Source organism: Meles meles, chromosome 14 (assembly GCF_922984935.1).
Source record: "Meles meles chromosome 14, mMelMel3.1 paternal haplotype, whole genome shotgun sequence".
NCBI classification, from domain to species: Eukaryota; Metazoa; Chordata; class Mammalia; order Carnivora; family Mustelidae; genus Meles; species Meles meles.
In genome coordinates this window covers 12,879,166-12,905,823 of record NC_060079.1, presented here as the reverse complement: position 1 = coordinate 12,905,823, position 26,658 = coordinate 12,879,166, and the positions used below count along the sequence as shown (strand labels likewise).

Here is a 26,658-nt window from a genome sequence, read left to right as displayed (position 1 = left end):
AAGCATCATAATTATTGTATACTATCGACTAAATTCTTATATTAGTTATAATATAAAACCCCTACATAAGGTATTTCTAACAGCAAACTGAAAGAAATTTACAAATAAAGGTTGGAAATTAAGGGAAGGCAAATGTATACCAAGAAAAGGTAAAGAAAAACAAAACATGAATGGCAACCTTAATATCAATTAAAATGTAACTCATGACCAAAATTATTAATGAAGTCAAAGAGAAATAGCATGTAATGAGGGAAAAAAATTAATCACTGAAAAAGCTCTATATGAGTCAAAAACTTTGATAAACAACATAGCAGCTATATATATTATATATTTATATATACAAACATAAATGTATACATAATATATAGTATATAAATATACATGAAACCCCAGAAATACAAGAAAATTAATGGAAACATTTTTACTGTGCGATGTTTTTAATATTATTCTTTCAGAATTTGACAGTTTAAGTATACAATTAAAGCAAAGATATAAGGGATTTGAGAAATACAATAGACCATACATTTTTTTCTCTTCTTATATTCATGTAATACACCAACCACACACTTAGCATAAAAGGAAACTTTGCTAAATTTCCCAAAACAAAGATTTTTTTTAAAAACTTTTATATAGAAAGTAATAAAAAGTTTTTAAAAAAATCCTCTAATTTTTGGAAAACTAAAAAGCCTCTTCTACATTATTTCTAGGTCAGAGATGTAATCAAAATTGAAACCATAAAGTAAATACCCAGAAGAGAAAAGGAAAAAAATTATAGCAAAACCTATTGGATACATTGGTGGGGGAGGATTTATGGCCTTAAATGATTTTACTGTTTAAGAACAAAGTAAAACAAAACAAAATTACATAAATCCATGAATATGTTATTTGGAAAAAATTCGATCTTATTTTTTTCCATTATTGAGAAAATGATCCAGTGTTTTTATTGATTTTCAATTTTTTTCACTTGAACTGTTTCCTTTATTTTTCTGTCCCACGCCAAAGTCACAGTGAGAGCGGAGAAAGCGATCGAGAATTTGTCTGTCTGAAAATTAAAGAAAAATAAGGTGAAGTTTTCCATTTAACTATTAAGTGCTAAATAGAGAATTCTAGGAAGGAGGCAAGTATCTTATAAAAGTAATCTATATACAAATTGGATAAGACCAAAATAATCAAAGGGTATATGTCTAACACCTAAAAAGTCACAAGTGTATAATTATTGATTAAAAAAGAGTAAACTTAATATTTAAAGGATCAGCAAGTCTTCCTGGAAAAAGCATGGTGTTTTGAGTGAAGTGGACTCAGGTTTCTTTTCTGTCCTGGGGAGCATTAGCAAATCATGTGACCTCTCCATTCCTTCATTTCCTCATCTTTGAATACATAAATAGGCCTCACCTTGTACAGTCGTTGGACTAGATTAGGAATGCTGTGTATGAAGCACCTAGACATGGCCTGGTCTGCCTTATGCTTTATAACCAAGAACACAGTAATAAATAGTGATGACAAAAAAAACAATACAGGCTATGGTTCCCAGAGTTTCCTCAAAGCTGGGGCTGTTTTTCCACCCACCAACCGTTGGATTGCTTTGCTATCTTTGACTGACAACTGACCATGAGAGGGCCCTTCAATTCCCTGGCCTCCACATCCTCATCTGGGAAGTTAAAGGAATCTTGTACGGTTCTGAACAGCTATAGTTCCCTAATTCTCATTCCATATATATATCTATACTTTTTTAATATTACAGAGTGGAGGGGCGCCTGGGTGGCTCAGTGGGTTAAAGCCTCTGCTTTCGGCTCAGGTCATGATCCCAGGGTCTTGGGATCGAGCCCTGCATCGGGCTCTCTGCTCAGCACGAAGCCTGCTTCCCCCTTCCTCTCTCTCTGCCTACTTGTGATCTGTCAAATAAATAAATAAAATCTTAAAAAAAATATTACAGAGTGGAGCTGTAAAATTTTTCTCACTCCTAGCAATTGTCATCTGCGCAGCAGAAACCAAAAGGAAGGAAGAGTGGGAGTGGTACCATGTTATCACGCGCAGTGTCCCTGTGACCTTGCTCAGTGTCAGCTGGGGTCTAAAGATCAGGTGTGTGTGGGGGGGTGGGGGTCGTCCTGGTTTACTCTCCAGTTTTTCCTGGTTCTTTGTTTTTGTGACCTGACATCCCCACGTTGCTCCATGTCTTTTTTGACCTCAGCATTGTCTTATATTGAGGTATACTTTTCACAAAGTGAAACACGCTGGTGTTTCATGAATGGTTTGATGGGCTGATACTTGCATGCATGTAACTCGTCCCCATATAATAAGAGCACTGCCACGGCTCCAGAAAGAGCTGTCGTGCTCCTTCCCGGTCAACACCCCTCCCCCTCCAAGACAGACTGTTCGGATTTCCTTTATCACAGAGAAGTGCTGCCTGTTGTTGGAGCCCTTTGAATAAAGGCAATCACACAAAACGTAAGATCTTGTGTCTGGCTTCTTTCAATCAGCATCATGTTTTTGAAGTTCATGTTGTTGACCACAATGATAACTGATTCTTTTTTTTTTTTTTAATTACCTAGCAGAGTTTCATTTTGTGCATATACCAGTTTTTCACAGTCTGCTGTTGGTGGAAATGTGTGTCGTATCCCGTTTGGAACTATTAAGAAAACAGTGGCTGTGGACATTTCTGTAGAAGTCCTTCAGTGGACACGTGTTTTCTTTCCTCTTGGGTAAATACCCCAAAATAGAATTTCTGGGTCTTGGGGTAGATATAGGTTTAACTCTATGGGAAACTGCCAGATCTGTTACGAATATTACACTGACGTTACTATTTGACATGCCTACCAGCAACAGATCTCTCTGTATTCTCAACATTTGCTAGTTTCGGTCCTTGTCATTTTAAGCCTAAAAGGTCTCTATGCTAAATCTTATACCAAAGAGTTAATTTTAAATAAGCAAGCAAATGAATAAACACAAATCCTTCTTATGTCAAAGATAAGCATATAAGATGAAACAAGTTCAGCATGAATGAATAAAAAAGAAGCATTGGTATCGAATTTAATATCAACTTAAACAACTGTTCAAAAAGGCTATCAGTTGCAATTCAAACGCTGCCTGTATTTATTATGTACAGACGCAGATTCATGTCTCCATGTTTTTGTTTATGCTGTTCCCGCTGCTCCCTCTAAATGGCCCTGCTTCTCCTTGTCGTGATCCGCCCTTGACCCTTAAAAGAGGCCTCCTCAGAGCAGCCTTCCCTAATGCTCTTTCAACCCACAGAGCGGGGGTGTACACCCAAAGACTTCTAATACACCCAAAGACTGCTTCGATTACAGAGCTTATCACATTACACCTGTGTGTCTGTCTCCCATACCTGATGATGAGTTCTTTGAAAGGGAGGACTTGTTTTTTATTTATCTTTGTATCAAGTGATTTATTCTGTCAATGAAATTCCTCCAGTCAGTGGATATATTCTGAACCATACTGAATCACACCCTAGGAAGAAATTACTGTTTGGATAGCCATATGCATGGGAGTTTTGACTGGAAGAGATGGGGAGGGAGTGATAGCTGAAAGACTCTGAAAACCAGATTTCAGATAATTTTGTCTTTTAAAGGGGGGGGGGGATAAGTAGGGAGATGAGAGTCTTTACTAATAAATAACGGAGGTGCAAAGAGTAAGCTGTTGGGTGGTCTGAATCACTCTGAGGTTAAGACAATTCTGCAAACAGAATGGCCACTAAAGACAGTTCAAATCTCTCAAGTCGTAATAGAGAACACAATACCAGATAGCGATACACAGGATTACTGGAAACAAAAGATTTGCTTTCAGCTGCTCCTCCTTTCTTACTTCCTCAGCTTCATCTTGTCTTCCTGGAATCTTCTCTATCCCACCATCTCCCTTGCCCCCTGACTTGGGCCATGATGGGCATCCTTTCCCTTCCCCTCTCTTTCAAAACGTACCTGTTCTGGGCCCCAATACTCTCTAAGAGGGAGAATCCAGCAAAATACTTTGAGCAAAAGGTGGTAATAATTCATTCAGCCTAGTGCAGCTGCCAAGTGTTTTATTCCCCTGCATACTGGCTCAGCTCTACCACGCAGGAGCTCTGCTGAGACACTCACCGTCCGAAAAGCATTAGCGTCATCCCAGACACTAATGGCAATTAAATGACAAGAGTTTGGGGGCATAATAATTCAAAGGGAACCTCCTACTTGCTTGTCAGCCTCTAGCATAGCTGGCTGAGGAGTAGGTCATTCGAAAGCAAAACGAGGAAAGAGAAACTAAAACCCGTAGATCCTATAAAGGCCCTAGTCTGTGCAAAATGGCAAGGCTCTGGGGCCTGAGCATCCAGGTACCTGCCTCCAGTACATCCTGAGGGCCCCAGGACAGCAGGACACCTGAAAAGCAACCAAGGTCTAAATTGGCCCTAAAGCTACCTTTTTGGGTAATAGATCATGTCTCACTTGTTTGGGGAGAAAACCCAACTGGAAAAGTCCAGCTGCATCAGCTTATGCTAGGAATCTTGGAGAAGGTAGATCCAAGTAGAGCAGAGGCTGTCAAAGTACCTGCGGCGTCCTTGGTTCACCCTCGGGGGCACCACCAAGGCTGGATTACAAATCACACACACACAACCAAGGACAGAGGTGCCAGCAACCACCTGGCTTTTCCACGCAGGCAGAGAAGCCTCAATGCCACCTGCATTTCAAGTCCCTGGGCAGTTGGAAACCTCCATCTGGTTTGGGTGGACTCATCTGTTTGGGGTCAAACAGATGTGGCTCCAGAGGTGAAAGGGGTCCATTACAGAATGCGGACTATGGTTTTATATCTATGAACCCAAGCTGGGAAAAACAATGGAAAGCAGGCTGGGGCTTGATGGGGAGCTTCTGTTCTGCCTCCCTGCAAGATCCGAGCAGCTGACCTCAAGGAGCCTCTTGTTTCCTTCTGAGGGGTCAAACTGGCCCAGAAGCATCTGCTGAGAGGAACCAGGCTCCTGTTGGCAAACACAGGCTTCTGCTTGTGCCTTAAAGTGAGGCAAAACACCTGCTTCTGTACTTCTTGAAACCCAACATTTGAGCTCTTTTAACGGCGTTTGGGCCATCAACCCTCAGTCTGCAATCATGCAAGGTATCCTCTTCCCCTCCTTACACACATATACACACCCATGCGCACCCCCTCACCAGACTTGCCTACAGTAGGGTTTCAGTTTTGTGTGGGGCACAAGATCCTAGCATTAAAGGGTTTCAGAGAGGATTTCAGAAGACCAAGCTCTTCTTTTTTTTTTTTTTTAATTTTTTTTAATATTTTATTTATTTGACAGAGAGAAATCACAACTAGGCAGAGAGGCAGGCAGAGAGAGAGGAGGAAGCAGGCTCCCTGCGGAGCAGAGAGCCCGATGTGGGGCTCGATCCCAGGACCCTGGGATCATGACCTGAGCCGAAGGCAGAGGCTTTAACCCACTGAGCCACCCAGGTGCCCCGACCAAGCTCTTCTTAATGTAGCTGGGGACAGGCAAGGGACAGAGATTGGGGACCCAAGACAGCTAGGAGGCAGGGAGCAGTTGGAGTTAATGAGGACCTGGTGGACATTCCAAGTCAAGCCTGACCACAGGACACAAAACAAGGCAGTGGCTGCCACATAGCCTGAAGTACCAAGTGGCAGGTCGAAGGTGGTCCATGGCATGTGGGAAGAAATACTAGAACTTGTATTTATATTCTACCTATTTATGTTCTATAACATTTTATTATATTGATTTTTACTTCTTTCTTCAGCATTTAGTGTGTTTTATAACTTACATAATACACTAGTTTAGTGGTGTATGACTATTCTCTATAGAAATAAATATGTCTGCATGGGGGCATATGCTCAAAAATGGGGAGTTACAGCAAGTGTGATCACCAGCAATGGATCCTGAGGGCAGCTGCTAGAAGAGTTTGTCTCCTCTCCTCCAACTCCTCTTCTCTGAGTTGACATTTTACACGTGCACAGACTGACCAGCCGTCCCTGAGATGCTCCCAAGCAGATTCCAGTCCCCAGGCCCAGAACCGGGGTAAGTCTTTGCAATACAACTAACACTCCCCGAGAATGGCCTTTGCCCTTTTGGAAGATGTTCTACACAGAGATTCTCATGTACCCTAAAAAGCCTATCACCAAAAGTACCATCCAACAGGCAATAAAGATTACGTAAGATAAAACAAAACTGTGAGACAGCACGAACGCCCACAGAAGAAATCACTTCACTGTAATAAAACCAGAGATCATCCTGGAGAAATGCAACCGTGGAGCTGAAGGAGCAAAATGAGTGAGATCAGAGAGGAGCGAAAGGCTAGATGTTTCTTTTTTTTTTTTTTAATTATTTATTTATTTTTTATTATTTTATAAACATATAATGTATTTTTATCCCCAGGGGTACAGGTCTGTGAATCGCCAGGTTTACACACTTCACAGCACTCACCATAGCACATACCCTCCCCAATGTCCATAACCCCCTCCCCCTCTCCCAACCCCACCTCCCCCCAGCAACCCTCAGTTTGTTTTGTGCGATTAGGAGTCACTTATGGTTTGTCTCCCTCCCAATCCCATCTCGTTTCATTTATTCTTCTCCTCCCTCCCCCAACCCCCCATGTTGCATCTCCACGTCCTCATATCAGGGAGATCATATGATAGTTGTCTTTTTCCGATTGACTTATTTCACTAAGCATGATACCCTCTAGTTCCATCCACGTCGTCGCAGCCATCAAAAGAAATGAAATCTTGCCATTTGCGACGACGTAGATGTTTCTTTTTTAATAAGGGGGCTACAGTCCCTGGGGCCTCTTTTAAGACAAATTTATTTTCAGTGGGTTGAGGTTTACACAGAACTATCGGATTTCTTTGAGGCAGTGTTTATCTTCTTGTGGACATTTAGCTCCAGTGGCTAAACATTGGAACGATTTCTATTTGGCATGAAAAGCAATGTATTACTATCTGTAAATTCATTCAATAGTAACTCGAGACCTCCTCCTACCTTTTTAAGACCTCCTACCTTTGTAAGAAACACCCTGAAGGTACTCTGTGACTTGAGAGGGAGTAAATGAGTCTAAAATCGTTAAGAAATCCAGATAGGATTTTCCATAATCGCTTTGGTATATAGTCTGCTTCTTTGTGCGTTCTTGATTCCTCATGTGGCTGCGCAGCACAGCAGGGACTAGGGGGACACAGGGGAAGGAAAGACACGGAGGCTGTCACTGAGCAAAGAATTCCCACCCTTATTTGTCAAACACACCCCCAATAGCCCCGAGCCCCACTTGGAGTTTAGTCAGCATCCTTGAGGTACTGGAAAGCGAGCCACAGTAGAAGACAGTCCTCCCATGATTCAGGCTATGCAGAGCTGCTGGGACTCGGGACGGTGGATGCTAGCAGTGGGGGTGACTGGTGCTGATGGCCAGAGATGCAAGTGTGACTACCATTCTCAGAAAAGTTCTCCCTGAGCTCAACTCTTCTGCAGGTCATCACGGTGGGATGGTAACATTCACCAGCTCCTTAGTAAACAAATGCTTTCATAGAAGCTGCTTTCCCTTTCGTGCCATCTCCTGCGCAGACTGGGTGACACCTTAAGAGGAGTCCCTCAGTGACCCAGGTGTGTGCAAATGAGCAGTGAAAATATGTCCAGCCAGCACTCATTGCACATTCAGACTAATAAATAATTCAGACTAATGTATCATGTGCAAGCAAAATCAAAATCATTTGCTTGATTCTGAGTATTGTTCATTTAATGTGGGTTCTGATAGTCTTGGAATTATTGGGCCAAAAAAAAAAAAAAAGCAGGGGTGCCTGGGTGGCTCAGTAGGTTAAGCCTCTGCCTTTAGCTCAGGTCATGATCTCAGGGGCCTGGGATAGAGCCCCACATCGGGCTCTCTGCTCAGCGGGGAACTTGCTTTCCCCTCTCTCCCTCTGTCTGCCTCCCTGCCTACTTGTGATCTCTCTGTTAAATAAATAAATAAAATCTTAAAAAAAAAGCAATGAAACGTGATGGAAGACCCTAATTTCTACAAAATGCCCAATTTTTGTAAATCTTAAGGACACCTTAAATACTGCTTTTGATTCTACATGTCCCGTTTACAGGGACCACCAGCTGGTGGGAGGAAGTAGAACCAAAGCCAAAGTTTAAGCAAGGGAGGTTCCAGCTGTTGAGAACTTTCCAACAGTATCCAAAAATGAAAGCATTGTCTTGGAGGTGGGGCACTCTCCCCGAAAGTAATGACATCACCCCTTGGCAAGGACGGGATAGAGGGGATTCCCATATGGTATGAGGATCTAGATGAGGTGATTTCTAGGCTGTCTTCTAACCTCAAGATGCTAATCTTCTATTCCTGTGATTTTTGTCTACAGCACTACTTGATTCCAACTCCATGCCAGGAATAGATCACTATCTCAGACTGACACCAAATTATATATTTAACCAGTAGCTTCGAGGTGGCTTGGCCATGGGACTTTTAAAAACTCTTCTGTTGAAAACAATAGGAATCAGGATCATTAGAATGGTTGTCAAATCTGAAGGTATTTGATAGGTGTACCATGTGGTTAAACTTCCAGTGGATAACAGACAAGTCTAATTTGAGTCCTACCCAGTCTCTTTTTTGGTAATTTTATAACAACTGAAGCCTTCCTTTTGTTTTCCAATTCCAACAATTGCTTACCCGCACCCTCCCCCACCCCGCTGCCTCCCCACCACAAGGCAGAGCATATACTCATTTCATAGCATATGCAATCAGTTCTTTTCCAAGACTTATTCATTCTTTGGGTTTGAAGCTAGACATAGTTTTGATTCCTTGCAGGGATGCAGAGATAACTGGCACTCTTCCTAACTATTACCAAGATTACCGGCCGGGGCCCTACATGCCGAAGAATCTTGGAACAAGAACAGAATCTCTGAAGTTGCTTTCAAAGCTACAGGTATACTTACTTACCTAGACCCTGAGAAGCAACTGGTAGGCTTGAATAGCATCCATATTTGAAACTAAAATCCTGCAACTCGGGAATTTTAGCTGGAACTTGGTAATTCCGTCGAAATTCAGTGTCTGCGGGTCGGGGAAGTAAATTTTTCCATTCCAGAGACATCGGAGAACTTTCCTTAATCTTCTGAGCTGGGGTGGGGTTACAAGTGTAGAAGTCCTTGTAAGCTATTTAAAATAGTGTCCTATTGTCCCATTTTGCTTCTGGCAGTACCTTCCAACTGGTCATACTAAACCTGCTCTTCTTGTATTTAGAGGTACAATCAATGTAGTTTTTATGGATCTTTCAACCAAGAAATAATTTTCTGCTTTATCAGGCACAGGAAGTATATGCTCCAATGATTAGAAGCAGCTTCTAATGAAGATACTGTATGTCAGTTAGGAGTGCTCTTTTGTTCTGCTAGGGGGACACAGAAGGCATTCCTCATTCCAGTAGGCCTGCCTAGTCCCGGGGCAGGGGTGGGGAGCAGAGTGAGAGAGTTTAGGTAAGGCTAGGGTTGTCATATAAAACATAGGATGCCAGTTAAATTGAATTTCAGATAAATAATGAAAAATTTCTTGGCATAAGTGTGTACATGTGCTCATTGTTTATTATATATAATCATTCAAATTTAACAGGTCATCCTTTATTTTTATTTGTTAGATCTGGCAGCACTCTAGATGGGGCGATGCATATCATTCGCATTATCTGGAAAAGAACCACTTGAAGCTTATCCCTTACTGCTGGAGGGTTAGGTAACATTGCTGTCATCGGTGGACAATTGCACTATTAGTTCTTTGAAACAACTCCACTAACAGCTATTCATTAAATATCCAGGAAGCACGGACTAAATGCCAGCTTCCACAAGCACTGCCAGATTATTAGAGGAGTTGCAAGACACCTCCCTTAGAGTGAGTTCATCCTTAATACTTGCTATAGTGTTGGTTCAGAAGCACATCTTATAACACCAACCTTATTCAGGACAAAAGTGTTAAAAATATGGATATCACACACAATATCCAAATAGGACCAATTACTATTGAAACTAAACTGGAATCTTGTTCTGAACTCATTTTTCAATAGGTCTTTTCAAAATAAATTCAAATGTACATCAAACAATATATGATGTTACCTACTGGCATCCAAGAGCATTTTACTATTGATTTTTTTTTAAATTATCTCTGTCTAGAACAGAACCGTGAGAGAAAGTTTCACTACATGCTGCCTCTTCATTTAGATGACTCAGAAGAAGAGGACATGATACTCAACGGGCCTCATGATGACCTCATACACTCCCCAAGGAAAAGACAAGGTTATAGAGAAGAGGCAAATCTAGGACTTAATATTGGGACATCTCTTAAGATATTTTGAAAAATCATCTGGCATTGTTCTTGGCAAGCACCATCTGTAACTTGGTTTTTGTAAATTACTAAGAGTTTTATAAGAGAAAAACAAATTCCCATTGAAGTACTTGATACATACGCTTATCCTTCTTCCCTAGAGCTACCACCTAATAGAAAAATGTTTTCAGTTCCTATATGTATTCTGTGCCAAAATTAAAAATAATGTAGTCATTGTTCTACCTTGAGACAACCTCAAACTAGTGTGATTAGAAAGATATACACAGGGAAAACAGATATGGAATGTGATGTCTTATAACCCTAACACTTGGAACCATGGTTCTCACACGGGGATAATATATCCGACTTACCCAGGAAGGTTTTTCCAAAACACACTTCCTGAACCTCATCCCAGACACTGAGAAGCTCTAGAAGTGGGACCTAGACACTTACACTGTGAACAAGCTCCCCATATGCTTAAGAATCATTTCCTCGGAGCCTTCAGGAGGTGCTACAGAAGGCCAGAGAGAATACAAAAAGCTCTGTTAGGGGAGGGAAGGAAGACAAGAATTAAAAGGCAAAAACAGAAAAGATGTGCTTTGATGACATGTCAACACTGAAGCAGAAGGAGAAGCAGAAGGTACGCAGTGTGTTTGTGAAGTATGGTCTGGCTGGTAAGAGGATAAGGTATGCAGGGCAGGGAGAAGCAGCTGAGGGTGAAGGAGGAGACATGAGGGTCAGTTTGCAAAGGGTCTTGAGGGGCTAGTCCACGTTGTTGGGTCCATGGTCAAAGGAGAAAGACTGATACAAAGCGAAGGTCAAGCAAAGCTTTATTTCGCGCCAAGCATCGAGAATCAAACTGACCGGCCAGGACTGTCTCTTGCAAAGAGGACAATCTCTCTCTGCCTTACAGACTAGCTTTTAAGGGCAAAGGCCATGTGGTTGGGCCTGGCCATGCACAGGTGGCCAATGAGATTGTAACACAGAGAAAGCTGCACAGTCCTGCTAGGTCACACTAAGTGACCAACTGAATTACAATTTACCCTATAGTAGACATTTGAACTAGCCTATCACCTTGGTCAGAATTGGCACCCAAAAGGCACCCAAAGGGCGGGGCCCATACTCCTTGGTAGCTAGGGAGACACTATGCACCCCCACCGATTGGATAACTCCACCTCGCCTGACCTACCCTTGTATTTGGGCTTTGTTACCTGGGACTGGTATTCGGGACTTGTTTTTAAGTAAGTTCCCCGGGGCGGGGTGTGGGGGGACAGGGTCAGGATGGAGCTGCTCTGGCTAAATAGGCCCTTACAACGTACACCACAATGAACCAGCATAGTGGCGCCCCTGGAGACGAGGACCCAGAAAAAACAAAACTCAGACCTAGATTCTCTGAGTTCCTTTGAAGATAAAGTTAAGTCTTACCCTTCATTGATACCTTAGCACTTAATACCGTAACAGACCTCACTAAATGTTTATTAATGAGGGAATGAAAGGAAAAAGAACAGAAACAACTTGAACCACACTCTAGTGACTATGTGATATATGTTTACAGTAATCTTTAGTTCTTCTCAATTAATGCTTTTATTGCCTTTTTAAAATTTAATATTAATGAGTTCCTTCAGCATTATTAAGAAAAGAAGTTCTTGATACAAAGGATCCCACCATCCCCTCAAGTCCCCATAGTGGTATTGAAGTTTGGACAGACAGGATAACCATGACTCACAGCTAATCAGACCCGATGCTAACTGCACCTCGAAGGCCCAGACCCCTCCCAGGGAGCCATCCCTGTTCCTCAGGAGCTCAGCTCCCACTGTTTCTTTTTCTCTTGATAACAGTGATATTACACTAATGTAGCTATAGCCCAAAGAGAGAAACTGGCCCATTGAAGATTATTATGGCATTTGCAGAAAGGCCCAATTCAAAAGTACATCTACAGCAAAGACTATTCAAAACCAGTGGGACCACTGGCACATAATCTATATAGCCAAGTAAGAACTAGTTCTACTGTCTCTGCCTGCTGTTCCAATTCATCAAAGCCAAGTTCTCCAAGCCTGAATCTGAAAACAAGCACCCTTTAGTGTTTTCCATTCATTTGCCTTAATACCGTAATGAGGATACAAAGATAAGATATGGTCCCTATGTTTCAGACACTTAAAGTATTAGAGAAACAGATAACAAAAAAAAGAGAATTACAATATTAGGTGATAAACCCTGCAAAAGAGATAAGAACAAGATTTATAAAAACATAAGGGAGGACCACCAATCCAAACTTGGAGGACCAGAGAAGATTCCCAGGAGAGAAATGAAGCCTATATTTAGACTTAACTTACGGATAGACATAGGCTAAAAGAAGAGAGGGACAGGTGTTCCACAGGAAGGAAGCAGTGTGTGCAAAAGGCATAAGGCTGCTGGGGGCATGGTGAGTCTGGAGAAAGGAGGGCAGTCAGTCTCGCAGGGAGAGTGGGGGTTGTTGAGGTTGAGAATGCTGGCATGGCAGGCAGGGACCAGATTGTACAGACTCACATTAAAGCATTTAGCTTTTATCCTGAGGATAATGGGGAGTCAATGAAGGGTTCTCAACTGGAAGGTGATATCAATTTGCATATCTGGAAACTCACTATGGCTATAGGATGAGCTATGAATTGGAGGCAACGAAACTGGAAAGGGAGCTGGATTAGAGGTCATCCAAGGAGGAGACATGGATAGCAGTGGCTTTGGGGAGGAAGACAAGCAGATGGAGCTGAGAGATTTAGTAGAGACTCTTGGCAGGTCTTGGGTATTTATCTACACATGGGGAAATGATAATTTGCACACACTGAAAGGACTTTGATTAGAAGCTCGAAGACATCTTTTAAGAATGCTGACACTTCAAATGTCTTCCCATCACCCTTAATGTTTATCTGAAGTATGGAGGTCTTTTGATTCTATACTCATCTAACTTCAAAAAGTGCACTTCCAATATAATTTTTTTCCATCATTCAGCAAATATTTGCAGAGCATCTCCTATACACCAAGACTGGACTATATATATTGCACTAGATTCTGAGTGAATAAAGGCCTTTGGGGGCACCCGCTGAATAGTTGGAGGAAAAAGCAAAACAAAAACAACAAAAAAATAAAAATCAGTAAACAGATGACTGCAAAGTGCGAGGAGCTAGAAGGTAACAAATGAGAGGGTGGCAAACCTCTTCAGATAAAATAGTAAGGAAATCTCTCCCAGGCAAGGTGACATTTAAGCTGGCATCTATAGAATGACACAGTAAAATCACAGGAGGAACTGGAAGAAGAACGATGCAGGCAAAGGGGGCAGCTTGCACACTGGCTGAAGGTGGGGGGGAAATGGCATCTTATAGGAGTTTAAGATGAGACTGGGTGAGACTCCATGAGAATGGAGCCTGGTGAATGAGGAAGATGGAGTGAGAAGGAAGAGTGAGGAGGGAAGCAAGGTCCAGGCCAGCCTTGTACGATAGAATGAACAGAAAGAAGGAAATGAAAGTTGGATTTTATTCAAAGTGCAATTCAAAGCCAGTGAAATTAAGCAACAGGATAACATGATCCAGTTTAGATTCATAAAAGATCATCTATATTATATTTTACTCCTCCTTCCCCAAATTTCACCAGAATGATAGATTAGAGGTCAACACATTTTTAGAAGATGGAAGTCAAATACAGATGTGTCAAATTAATTAGCAAATTAGAGGGAGCTAAAACTAAGTGACTGCTGAAGGGTATAACGAAACAGTGAGCTCAGCCACACTACAGAACCCCAACAGGTTTCTGTAACAGGTGCAGGGGAAGCTATATACTGCAGCTCAGGCTGAAAACAAGAGGCCTGGTGAAGGCTTACATACAGAGTGAATAGAGTTCCTGCATTTGACTGTCTTTTTGACTGTCCTTTCCTAACCAGAAGTTTATTGGGTGCAAAACTGAACCAAAGAAGCTTGGGATGCCACAACATCAGGCACAGTGGAAGGTGGGTATAGTGGGATGCTGAAGAGGAAAAATAACGGTTCAGTGAGAATCCGCACAGCAAGCAGAAAGATCCCAGTTACCTCCCCAATCCTACTTTCAGAATGCCAAGAGCCAAGTGTTTATCTTCCTGGAGAAATGGAACTAAAATCCAGGCATTTGTGGGTTTCCCAACAAAAAGCTTATCACCTAACCACCTAAAACAAGCACCAGCTAACAATCACCATCTCTGTATATAGCTTCCAATCAGATTTGAGTATCTCCCTTGTAGGTTTGGTGAACCTTAGAGATTAATATTTTGTTTTCATATACTCACTTCAAGAAACAGAAGTGTCCACAGAATTGAGACAAGTTTTATAAGCATCATAGTAAATCTGCCTCTGCTCTCTTGTAAATTTGAAAAGATCAGATTTTCATTAGACCATTAAAACATTCAGAGAAAATAGAGACAAAGCAAGGAATAGATGAAAATGTTGAAAATTAAGTATATCATAAATATCCTAAAATTTGTAAGAATTATTACATATATAAAACAAGAACAGAATGCTGTTTTAAAAAATAATCATATTGAGGGAAGGGGTCTATATATTGCAGTAAATATCCTTATTCATTTTATTCATCAAACAAAAAAATTAGCAAGAAGGAGAACAAGAGATTGGACATAAAAAATTCAACAGAAGAATTACATTAAAAGGTAAAGAATTTTTCAAGTTAGCAGAAGAAAAATACAAAGAGAAAGATACTAGGAGAGAAAAGGTAAGAAAATTGGAGAATCAATCCAACAAACAAGAGTCCCAGAAGAGGAGAGGAGTCAAGAAGGCAGAGAAGTAGCAGGCTGAGACTACATCAGGAGCAGGAGATCAGCTAGATAGCTTATCTAAACATTGCAAACACCTACAAATCCAACGGGAGATCAAAGAGAAGAAGAACAGCAATTCTAGAAACAGAAAATCAACCACTTTCTAAAAGGTAGGACTGGCAGAGAAGTGAATCCAAAGTGATGGAAAGACAGACCGCAGGGGAAGTGGCCGGGTCCCAGCAAGCGACGGAGCAACGGAGCACTAAATCAGGACTTTTGAAAGTCTGTTCCACTGAGGAACATTGCTCGAGAGGCTAAACCAGGGTGAAGCCCATGCGGGATCAGCGTGGCCTCAGGTCCCACAGGGTCATAGAAGGATTGGGGGTGTCGGAGTGTTGCAGAGCTTGCAAGTATTAGAACAGGGAAGCCGGCTACAGAGACAGAGCCGAGGAGTGAGCTCTCAACTCAGGGTTACCTTGAACCGGTCACAGGCTGGGTGAGCTTGGAGCGTGGCCAGAGCCCAGGGATATGGAAGTGATTGGGTGCTGTTCTCAGGGGGTGCACTGAGGAGTGGGACCCCAGGCTCTTGGCTCCTCCAGGCCGGAGACTGGGAGGCCGCCATTTTCATTCCTGTCCTCCAGAACTCTACGGAAAGCGTTCAGGGAACAAAAGCTCCCGAAAGCAAACCTGAGTGGATTACTTAGCCCGGCCCCTGGTAAGGGTGGTGCAATTCTGCCTCAGGCAAAGTTGCTTGAGAATCACTACAACAGGCCCCTCCCCCAGAAGATCAATAAGAAATCCAGCCAGGACCAAGTTCACCTACCAAGGAGAGCAGATTCAATACAAAGGACAACAGCGGAACTCCAGAGGAAGAGAAAGCAAAGCACAGAACTCATGGCTTTCTCCCCATGATTCTTTAGTCTTGCAGTTAATTCAATTTTTTTCAATTTTCTGAAAGAACAGCATTCTGTTCTTATTTTATATATGTAAAATTTCAATTTTCTTCTTCTGCTAAATTTTTTTTAACTTTTACCCTTTTCATTTTTAACGTTTTTAACTAGTTTATCTAATATATATATATTTTTCATTTTTATACTTTTTCTTATTTGTTTTCTTTTTTAAATTTTTTTCTTTTTTTTCTGAACCTCTTTTTATCCCCTTTCTACCCCAACAATTTGGGGTCTCTTCTGATTTGGTTAAAGCACATTTTTCTGGGGTCTTTGCCACCCTTTTAGTATTTTATTTGATCCTTCATATACTCTTATCTGGACAAAATGACAAGGTGGAAAAAATCACCACAAAGAAAAGAACAAGAGGCAGTACTGAAGGCTTGGGACCTAATCAATACAGACGTTGGTAATATGTCAGATCTAAAGTTCAGAATGACGATTCTGAAGGTTCTAGCCGGGCTCGAAAAAGGCATGGAAGATATTAGAGAAACCCTCTCTGGAGATATAAAAGCCCTTTCTGGAGAAATAAAAGAACTAAAATATAACCAAGTTGAAATAAAAAAAGCTATTAATGAGATGCAATCAAAAATGGAGGCTCTCACTGCTAGGATCAATGAGGCAGAAGAAAGAATTAGTGATATAGAAGACCAAATGACAGAGAATAAAGAAGCTGAGCAAAAGAGGGACAAACAGCTACTGGACCACGAGGGGAGAATTCGAGAGATAAATGACACCATAAGACAAAACAACATTAGAATAATTGGGATTCCAGAAGAAGAAGAAGAAAGAGAGAGGGGAGCAGAAGGTCTCTTGGAGAAAATTATTGCAGAGAATTTCCCTAATATGGCAAAGGGAACAAGCATCAAAATCCAGGAGGTGCACAGAACCCCCCTCAAAATCAACAAGAATAGGTCCACACTCTGTCACCTAATAGTAAAATTTACAAGTCTTAGTGACAAAGAGAAAATCCTGAAAGCAGCCCGGGGGAAAAGAAGTCTGTAACATACAATGGTAAAAATATTAGATTGGCAACAGACTTATCCACAGAGACCTGGCAGGCCAGAAAGAGCTGGCATGATATATTCAGAGCACTAAACAAGAAAAATATACAGCCAAGAATACTATATCCAGCTAGGCTACCTTGAAAATAGAAGGAGAGATAAAAAGTTTTCAGGACAAACAAAAACTGAAAGAATTTGCAAACACCAAACCAGCTCTACAGGAAATATTGAAAGGGGTCCTCTAAGCAGAGAGAGAGCCTAAAAGTAGTAGATCAGAAAGGAACAGAGACAATATACAGTAACAGGCACCTTACAGGCAATACAATGGCACTAAATTCATATCTCTCAATAGTTACCCTGAATGTTAATGGGCTAAATGCCCCAATCAAAAGACACAGGGTACCAGAATGGATAAAAAAACAAAACCCATCTATATGTTGCCTACAGGAAACTCATTTTAGACCCGAAGACACCTCCAGATTTAAAGTGAGGGGGTGGAAAACAATTTACCATGCTAATGGGCATCAGAAGAAAGCTGGGGTGACAATCCTTATATCAGATCAATTAGACTTTAAGCCAAAGACTATAATAAGAGATGAGGAAGGACACTATATCATACTCAAAGAGTCTGTCCAACAAGAAGATCTAACCATTTTAAATATCTATGCCCATAACGTGGGAGCAGCCAACTATATAAACCAATTAATAACAAAATCAAAGAAACACATCAATAATAATACAATAATAGTAGGGGACTTTAACGCTCCCCTCACTGAAATGGACAGATCATCCAAGCAAAAGATCAACAAGGAAATAAAGGCCTTAAATGACACGCTGGACCACATGGACATCACAAATATATTCAGAACATTTCATCCCAAAGCAACAGAATACACATTCTTCTCTAGTGCACATGGAACATTCTCCAGAATAGATCACATTCTGGGTCCTAAATCAGGTCTCAACTGGTATCAATAGATTGGGATCATTGCCTTCATATTTTCAGACCACAATGCTCTGAAGCTACAACTCAATCACAAGAGGAAATTTGGAAAGAACCCAAATACATGGAGACTAAACAGCATCCTTCTAAAGAATGAATGGGTCAACCAGGAAATTAAAGAAGAATTGAAAAAATTCATGGAAACAAATGATAATGAAAACACAACGGTTCAAAATCTGTGGGACACAGCAAAGGCAGTCCTGAGAGGAAAATATATAGCAGTACAAGCCTTTCTCAAGAAACAAGAAAGGTCTCAAATACACAACCTAACCCTACACGTAAAGGAGCTGGAGAAAGAACAAGAAAGAAACCCTAAACCCAGCAGGAGAAGAGAAATCATAAAGATCATAGCAGAAATCAATGAAATAGAAACAAACAAACAAAAAAACAATAGAACAAATCAACGAAACGAGGAGCTGGCTCTTTGAAAGAATTAATAAGATTGATAAACCCCTGGCCAGACTTGTCCAAAAGAAAAGAGAAAGGACCCAAATAAATAAAATCATGAATGAAAGAGGAGAGATCATAACTAACACCAAAGAAATACAGACAATTATAAGAATATACTATGAGCAACTCTACGCCAACAAATTTGACAATATGGAAGAAATGGATGCATTCCTAGAGACGTATAAACTACCACAACTGAATCAGGAAGAAATAGAAAACCTGAACAGGCCCATAACCAGTAAGAAGATTGAAACAGTCATCAAAAATCTCCAAACAAACAAAAGCCCAGGGCCAGATGCTTCCCAGGGGAATTCTACCAAACATTTAAAGAATGTTTAAGTTAATGTTTAAATTTAAAGAATGTTTAGTTAAAGAACTAATTCCTATTCTCCTGAAACTGTTCCAAAAAATAGAAATGGAAGGAAAACTTCCAAACTCATTTTATGAGGCAAGCATCACCTTGATCCCAAAACCAGACAAGGATCCCATCAAAAAAGAGAACTACAGACCAATATCCTTGATGAACACAGATGCAAAAATTCTCACCAAAATACTAGCCAATAGGATTCAACAGTACATTAAAAGGATTATTCACCACGATCAAGTGGGATTTATTCCAGGGCTGCAGGGTTGGTTCAACATCCGCAAATCAATCAATGTGATAGAACACATTAATAAAAGAAAGAACAAGAACCATATGATACTCTCAATAGATGCTGAAAAAGCATTTGACAAAGTACAGCATCCCTTCCTGATCAAAACTCTTCAAAGTGTAGGGATAGAGGGCACATACCTCAATATTATCAAAGCCATCTATGAAAAACCCACCGCAAATATCATTCTCAATGGAGAAAAACTGAAAGCTTTTCCGTCAAGGTCAGGAACAGGGCAGGGATGTCCATTATCACCACTGCTATTCAACATAGTACTAGAAGTCCAAGCCTCAACAATCAGACAACAAAAAGAAATTAAAGGCATCCAAATCGGCAAAGAAGAAGTCAAACTATCACTCTTCGCAGATGATATGATACTATATGTGGAAAACCCAAAAGACTCCACTCCAAAACTGCTAGAACTTGTACAGAAATTCAGTAGTGTCAGGATATAAAATCAATGCACAGAAATCCGTTGCATTTCTCTACACCAACAACAGGACAGAAGAAAGAGAAATTAAGGAGTCAATCCCATTTACAATTGCACCCAAAACTATAAGATACTTAGGAGTAAACCTAACCAAAGAGGCTAAGAATCTATATGCAGAAAACTACAAAGTACTCATGAAAGAAATTGAGGAAGACACAAAGAAATGGAAAAATGTTCCATGCTCCTGGATTGGAAGAATAAATATTGTGAAAACGTCTATGCTACCTTACGCAATCTACACATTTAATGCAATCCCTATCAAAACACCATCCATTTTTTTCAAAGAAATGGAACAAATAATCCTAAAATTTATATGGAACCAGAAAAGACCTCGAATAGCCAAAGGAATATTGAAAAACAAAGCCAAAGTTGGTGCCATCACAATTCCGGACTTCAAGCTCTATTACAAAGCTGTCATCATCAAGACAGCATGGTACTGGCACAAAAACAGACACATGGATCAATGGAACAGAATAGAGAGCCCAGAAATAGACCCTCAACTCTATGGTCAACTAATCTTCGACAAAGCAGGAAAGAATGTCCAATGGAAAAAAGACAGCCCCTTCAATAAATGGTGCTGGGAAAATTGGACAGCCACATGCAGAAAAATGAAATTGGACCACTTCCTTACACCACACATGAAAATAGACTCAAAATGGATGAAGGACCTCAATGTGAGAAAGGAATCCATCAAAATCCTTAAGGAGAACACAGGCAGCAACTTCTTCGACCTCAGCCACAGCACCATCTTCCTAGGAACATCACCAGAGGCAAGGGAAGCAAGGGCAAAAATGAACTATTGGGATTTCATCAAGATCAAAGCTTTTGCACAGCAAAGGAAACAGTTAACAAAACCAAAAGACAACTGACAGAATGAGTGAAGATATTTGCAAACAACATATCCGATAAAGGGCTAGTGTCCAAAATCTATAAGGAACTTAGCAAACTCAACACCCAAAGAACAAATAATCCAATCAAGAAATGGGCAGAAGACATGAACAGACATTTCTGCAAAGAAGACATCCAGATGGCCAACAGACACTTGAAAAAGTGTTCCACATCACTCGGCATCAGGGAAATACAAATCAAAACCACAATGAGATATCACCTCACACCAGTCAGAATGGCTAAAATTAACAAGTCAGGAAATGACAGATGCTGGCGAGGATGCGGAGAAAGGGGAACCCTCCTACACTGTTGGTGGGAATGCAAGCTGGTGCAACAACTCTGGAAAACAGCATGGATGTTCCTCAAAATGCTGAAAATAGAACTACCCTATGACCCAGCAATTGCACTACTGGGTATTTACCCTACAGATACAAACGTAGTGATCTGAAGGGGCACGTGCACCCGAATGTTTATAGCAGCAATGTCTACAACAGCCAAACTATGGAAAGAACCTAGATGTCCATCAACAGATGAATGGATAAAGAAGAGGTGGTATATATACACAATGGAATACTATGCAGCCATCAAAAGAAATGAAATCTTGCCATTTGCGACATTGTGGATGGAACTAGAGGGTATCATGCTTGTGAAATAAGTCAATTGGAGAAAGACAACTATCATATGATCTCCCTGATATGAGGATGTGGAGATGCAGTATGGGGGGGTTAGGGAGATAGGAGAAGAATAAATGAAACAAGATGGGATTGGGAGGGAGACAAACCATAAGTGATTTTTTTTAAAAGATTTTATTTTATTTATTTGACAGAGAGAGAGATCACAAGTAGGCAGAGAGGCAGGCAGAGAGAGGAGGAAGCAGGCTCCCTGCGGAGCAGAGAACCCAATGCGGGGTTCGATGCCAGGACCCTGAGACCATGACCTGAGCCGAAGGCAGATGCTTAATCCACTGAGCCACCCAGGCGCCCCACCATAAGTGATTCTTAATCTCACAAAACAAACTGAGGGTTGCTATGGGGCGGGGGTTTGGGAGAGGGGGAGTGGGGTTATGGACATTGACGAGCGTATGTGCTATGGTGAGTGCTGTGAAGTGTGTAAACCTGGAGATCCACAGACCTGTACCCCTGGGGATAAAAATACATTATATGTTTATAAATAAATAAATAATTAATTAATTAAAAAAAATTTCCCAGAAGAGAACAGAAAAAAGAGATGGGAAAAAAGTAGGAAGGAACTATGCAAGAAGCAATGCCCAGAACTGAAGGACATGACTATAGCTTCTAGAGCCCCTGAATGTCCAACATAATCATTGACAAAAGATTATTACTAATGCATACAGTTATGAAATTTAGAATGTCAGGAATAAAGAAAGGATCTTACACACTTTCAGAAAAAAATACAACAGGGTCAGGAATCAAAATGGCATCAGTTTTCCACAAAGAAATCCTGGATGCGAGAAGACATTTGGAGGAATGGATTCTTAGGAAAAGTGATTATCATCCTAGAATTTTATACCCAGCCAAACTATCAGGCAAATATAAGGAATAGAAAATGTTATTTCCATATTGGGAAGCACACACTCAAAAAATTCCTCCCATGCACTCTTTCTTAGGAAACTACTGGAAGATGTGGTTCACCAAAACTAGGGAAGAGGGACAAGAATGAAGAAGTGGAAACAAGATCCAATGCAGGCAGAGGCCAAAGCAATTCCCAGAATAATGAAAAAGGAAGTCCCAGGGCACAGTTGGGCAGCAAATCCACAAAACAATCAGTCTAGGTTAGAGGAAAATGATGAAGGGTGTCAGAAAGATGACCTGTAGGAAAACTACTGGAAGTGGTAGAATGTTTGAAACTGTGTTTAGAAAAAATCCTGATAAGTATGTGACAAAGTATTTGGAAAAAAGTAGTGATAGGGACATAGAAGACTAAGCATATAAAAAAAAAAGTCAATTACTAACTCGTAAAAAACAAAATTAAAAAAAAAAAGAAAATGTAAAGAAAAGGAAACAATCATAAAGTACTACCTGGCTCAGTGGTGAATGTTTACATAATCATATCATCATATCATCATAATATAAATATTAGCAATGAATTAAGCAAGAATTTGTAATATAATTATTGAAGAGAATGGATGGAAGGGGTGTGAGAAAGAGTTACAGGAGAGCCAAATCCTTAACCACCATAACAAGAAGTCAATAATAATAATGTCTAAAATTGATGAATCAAAAATAGCAGAATAGGGGCTCCTGGGTGGCTCAGGCATTAGCGTCTGCCTTTGGCTTGGGTCATGATCCCAGAGTTCTGGGATCAAGCCCTGCTTCAGGTCCCCCGCTCAGCTGGAAGCCTGCTTCTCCCTCTTCCACTCCCCCTGCTTGTGTTTCCTCTCTTGCTATGTCTCTGTCAAATAAATAAATAAAATCTTAAAAAGAAAATAGCAGTATATGCTTATTATTTTAAAATATAGAGGATTACATAAGAAACAGTTGAAAGGATTGAACTGATTGCCGGTGGGGTCAAAGAATGGTTGTTATTTTGTAATAAGCCCTTATGTTGCTATTTGATTTCACTGTATACATGCATTAGTTTAATAGAAGTGTGTTTCAATTTTTAAAAATAATAATCCGAAACAGCATGTTTAACTTGACCACTTCATCTTGTCCAGGTTCTTCCACCCTCATTTTTCAGGCCCAGGAAGGCTGTCCCTTTAGGCTACATGTCCTATTGCGTGTACCCACAGCATTTTCCATGTGGTGCACTTTTTCATACTCAACTGTCTTTGTTTACCAAATTGCCTTTTTCTGTGTCTATATTGTGAGTTCCTCGAGAGAAGACACTGCGTCTGGGGTGTTCACCACAGCAACTCCAGTGCACAACATGTAACCAGGAAAAGGAGAAAAAGGAACATGTTTACCTTTTGCTTTGTCCACAAAATCTCTTCTAGTATTGGAAATAAATTGATTTGATATTGCCTTCCTAACCTCTTCCTCTGTAGCAGCGATTTTCCAAGGGAGATAGCTCTTTATTGATGCTGCTGGTTGACCTTGAGGTAGTGTCCAGGGAAAGATGTCCTACGAATACAAACACAGTTTTTAAGAAAATCCATATGGGTTCCCCTAATTGAGTGAAGACTCTGAGTATCTGTGTGTACATATTCTTCTGGGTCCTTTACACCCCGCTACCACACTGCATTGTTTGCAGGAGCCTGCCAACAGGAACCACAATTTATGCAGCTGTAACACAGGTACTTAGTAATTTGACTTTTTCATATCGAGACAAGAAAAAGTGACTGCAAAGTCCAAAGAGTGGTACTTGCAACCAGAAATCTTCAGCCAAGACCCATGCTAGCTTTGGCTCTAAGTGCCCAAGCAGATAGCTGCTGCCTCCCCTCAGAGCCCCAAGTTTCGAGACACACCCAGCCTCCCATGGAGAGGCCTCAGAATGAGCATGTAGGGGGGTGGAGGGCAGGCTCTCTGTCTTTGTCTGCAAAGAAATTTTATGATCATGAAACTTGAAAACTCCAGCACTTCTTTCCATATTCCCACTCTCTCATAACCTTGCTTCCTACTTCCCTGAGAAAACTGAAGCCCTCTGACGAGAACCTCCACACAAAGCCCACCACACCATCCAGCCACCACATCTGCACTCACTTATGCTGTGATGGGAATGGAGCAGCAGGGGCTTTTAGGGCCCACTGTGTCTGGTACACCACAGTCCACTGCGTTTAGCCCAGTGTGGCCCATGTCCCCCAAAATTCTCACTCCTCTCTTGCAACTTCCATTTCTCCCTTTCTTTGGGGTCATGGTTGCCAATATCCAAGTTTGCCTTCATTTCTCTTAGAAAGGAAAACTCTCTCTTCACCCTATCTTCCCCTCTAGTTATTAAGGTATTACTCAGTCTGCCTTATACTGAAATTCCCCCCAAATAGTTACATATATTCCCTGTCCCCAAAACGTGTCTTTAAAATGTCTTAATCTTTAGGGTCCCTCTCCGTTCCCTTCTTTCCCTTATAATCTATTGAAGAAATAAAGTCATTTGATGTGAAGAGGTTCCCACACTCCAGACTGTGTGGAATGCATACACATTATGCAGGTTAAAACTTCCTCTGTTCCCTGCATTGCCTGCAATTGGCAGCTAGATCCAGACTGACTTACATGTGGGATAAATCCATTTGGCAAGGAGGACCATAACATACAGCTGTTTCTCTTTGTGTGATGTTAGCAGCTATTGATGCTTAACGCCTAGATTAATGGATACAAAGGGGTGATATTCCATCATTTCTTTTTCATTTATTAGCTAGAATATGTTTATAAAGAGACATTTTCCCTCATCTACCATTTAGCTTAGCAGTGGCATAGTTCATATAGATAAGGCAGAAAGAAAAGCTTGATCTTTCTCCCTTTGTCAGTTTTTAAGATACTGAATTGGTTTTTATCATCCTCTGAAAGTGTCACCAGTTTTGTGTGTGTGTGTGTGTGTTTACAGAACTCACAGATCTAAGCATATTTGATGTGTTTCCATCTATTGCATATATTATTATTATAGAAGCTCAAATCATTTTTGGCCTGTAGGTACTTCTTTAATTTTAATATAACTCTAGCAGTTTTTTATGGGTTTTTTTGCTATGTGACATGACAAGATGTTCCAGACTCATCTTGCACATTTCCCACCCCAAATCTAGACTCAGCCAGTTCTCCAAGAAGCTTCCCACCTCACACTAACCAAGCATTCTTCCACCACAACTGCTCTTGTCAAAGCAACCAAGGAACTCCATTCTGCTAAAGTCAATGGACAACTCTATCCTCATCTTCTTTGACCTGCCAGCAGCATTTCACACAGTGGTCAGTCCTTTTTCTTCATTTTGCTCACTTGGCTTCCAGTACAACACACTCTGTTGGGTTTTCTCCCTCACAACTGGCTGCCCCTTCTTCAGTCCCTTTTGCTGCTTCTTTCATTGGCCTCTTAAATGTGAACCGCTCCAAGGTTTGGTCCTTGAACATCTTCTCTTTTCTAGCTTAATGATCTCATCCAGTCTCATTTTATTTCACATACAAAGACTCTTATTTATCTTCAGCTTAGACCTCTCCTTCAACCCAGATCCCATATCAACGTCCTCCTGGAGATGTGCTCTTGGAAGCTTAGATACCTCTAACTCCACATTCCCACGCCTGAACCCCTGAGCATGTCCCTCAGTCTTGAATATTCTACATTTCAGTTAATGATCCTTCCAACCTTGCCACTCTTTAGACCTAAATCCCTGGAGTCATTCTTGGTCCATCTCTTTGCTTCCCATTCCACATTCTTTACATCAGGAAACTTTATTTGCCTATGAAATTATATTTAGAATTTGACCATTTCTCCCAACCACTCCTAACACCCTAGTCTGACTGAGCCATCAGCATTTATCTCCTGGATTATTGTGATTGCCTCCTAACCAGTATCTTGGCTTCCACATCTACTCTCTGATAGTCTACTCTTGGCCAGGGCAATCCTGTTAAAGCATAATCACGTGACCCCTCTTCTCAAAATCCTGCAGGGGCTCCTCATATGTTTCAGAGTCATAGTCACAGTCCATGCTCAATGGCCTATAGGGCTTTGCTTGATTTACTTCCCCCAACTCAGCACACCTCTATCCCTCATCCCCTCCCAACCCCCCTCCTCTTTGTTTTCTGTCCTCACCTCCTCCTACTTCTCCTTTATCCATCACACTCCAGCCACAAGGACTTCCTACCAATTCCTTAAATGCCAGACATGCTCCTGTCTTAAGGCTTTGCCTTTGAAAGAGAGAGAGGTTCTCGCCCAGATATCAACATGGCTTTCTCTCTCACCTCCTTCAAGTCTTAGTGTGAATGTCACCATCTAAACAACACATCTCCAAATTATCCCACCCCGAATTGCAAACCCTTCCCCCACCCACTCCACTCTGGATCCCCTTTACTCTCTTCATTTTTTCCCATAAAACTATCACTTTCTAATCTTTCATGGCACATTTACAGTCTGCCTGTGTGTTATATTTATCATCAGATGTCGTCTCCCCAACTAAAGTGTAAGCTCCACAAAGATAGGGGTGTTTTCCTGTTTTGTTCACAGCTACATCCCCAGGCTCAGAAGAGTGTCTGGCACATACTAGGCACTCAGTAAATATTGGTTGCTTAAACAA

The 26,658-nt window shown here is 41.0% G+C and overlaps 1 protein-coding gene across 1 annotated transcript in view; it reads right to left on the bottom strand.

The window, feature by feature from the left end:
• Positions 1-950: 950 nt before the first annotated feature.
• The window catches only part of TEX26 (testis expressed 26), a 38,856-nt gene continuing 13,148 nt past the window's right edge, over positions 951-26,658 (bottom strand). Inside the window, exons 4-7 of the mRNA XM_045978415.1 lie at positions 23,413-23,569; positions 8,916-9,092; positions 6,992-7,153; positions 951-1,042 (exon numbers count right to left, since the gene is read on the bottom strand). Coding sequence (XP_045834371.1) covers positions 951-1,042; positions 6,992-7,153; positions 8,916-9,092; positions 23,413-23,569 — 588 coding nt within the window. The remainder of the gene's footprint in view (positions 1,043-6,991; positions 7,154-8,915; positions 9,093-23,412; positions 23,570-26,658) is intronic.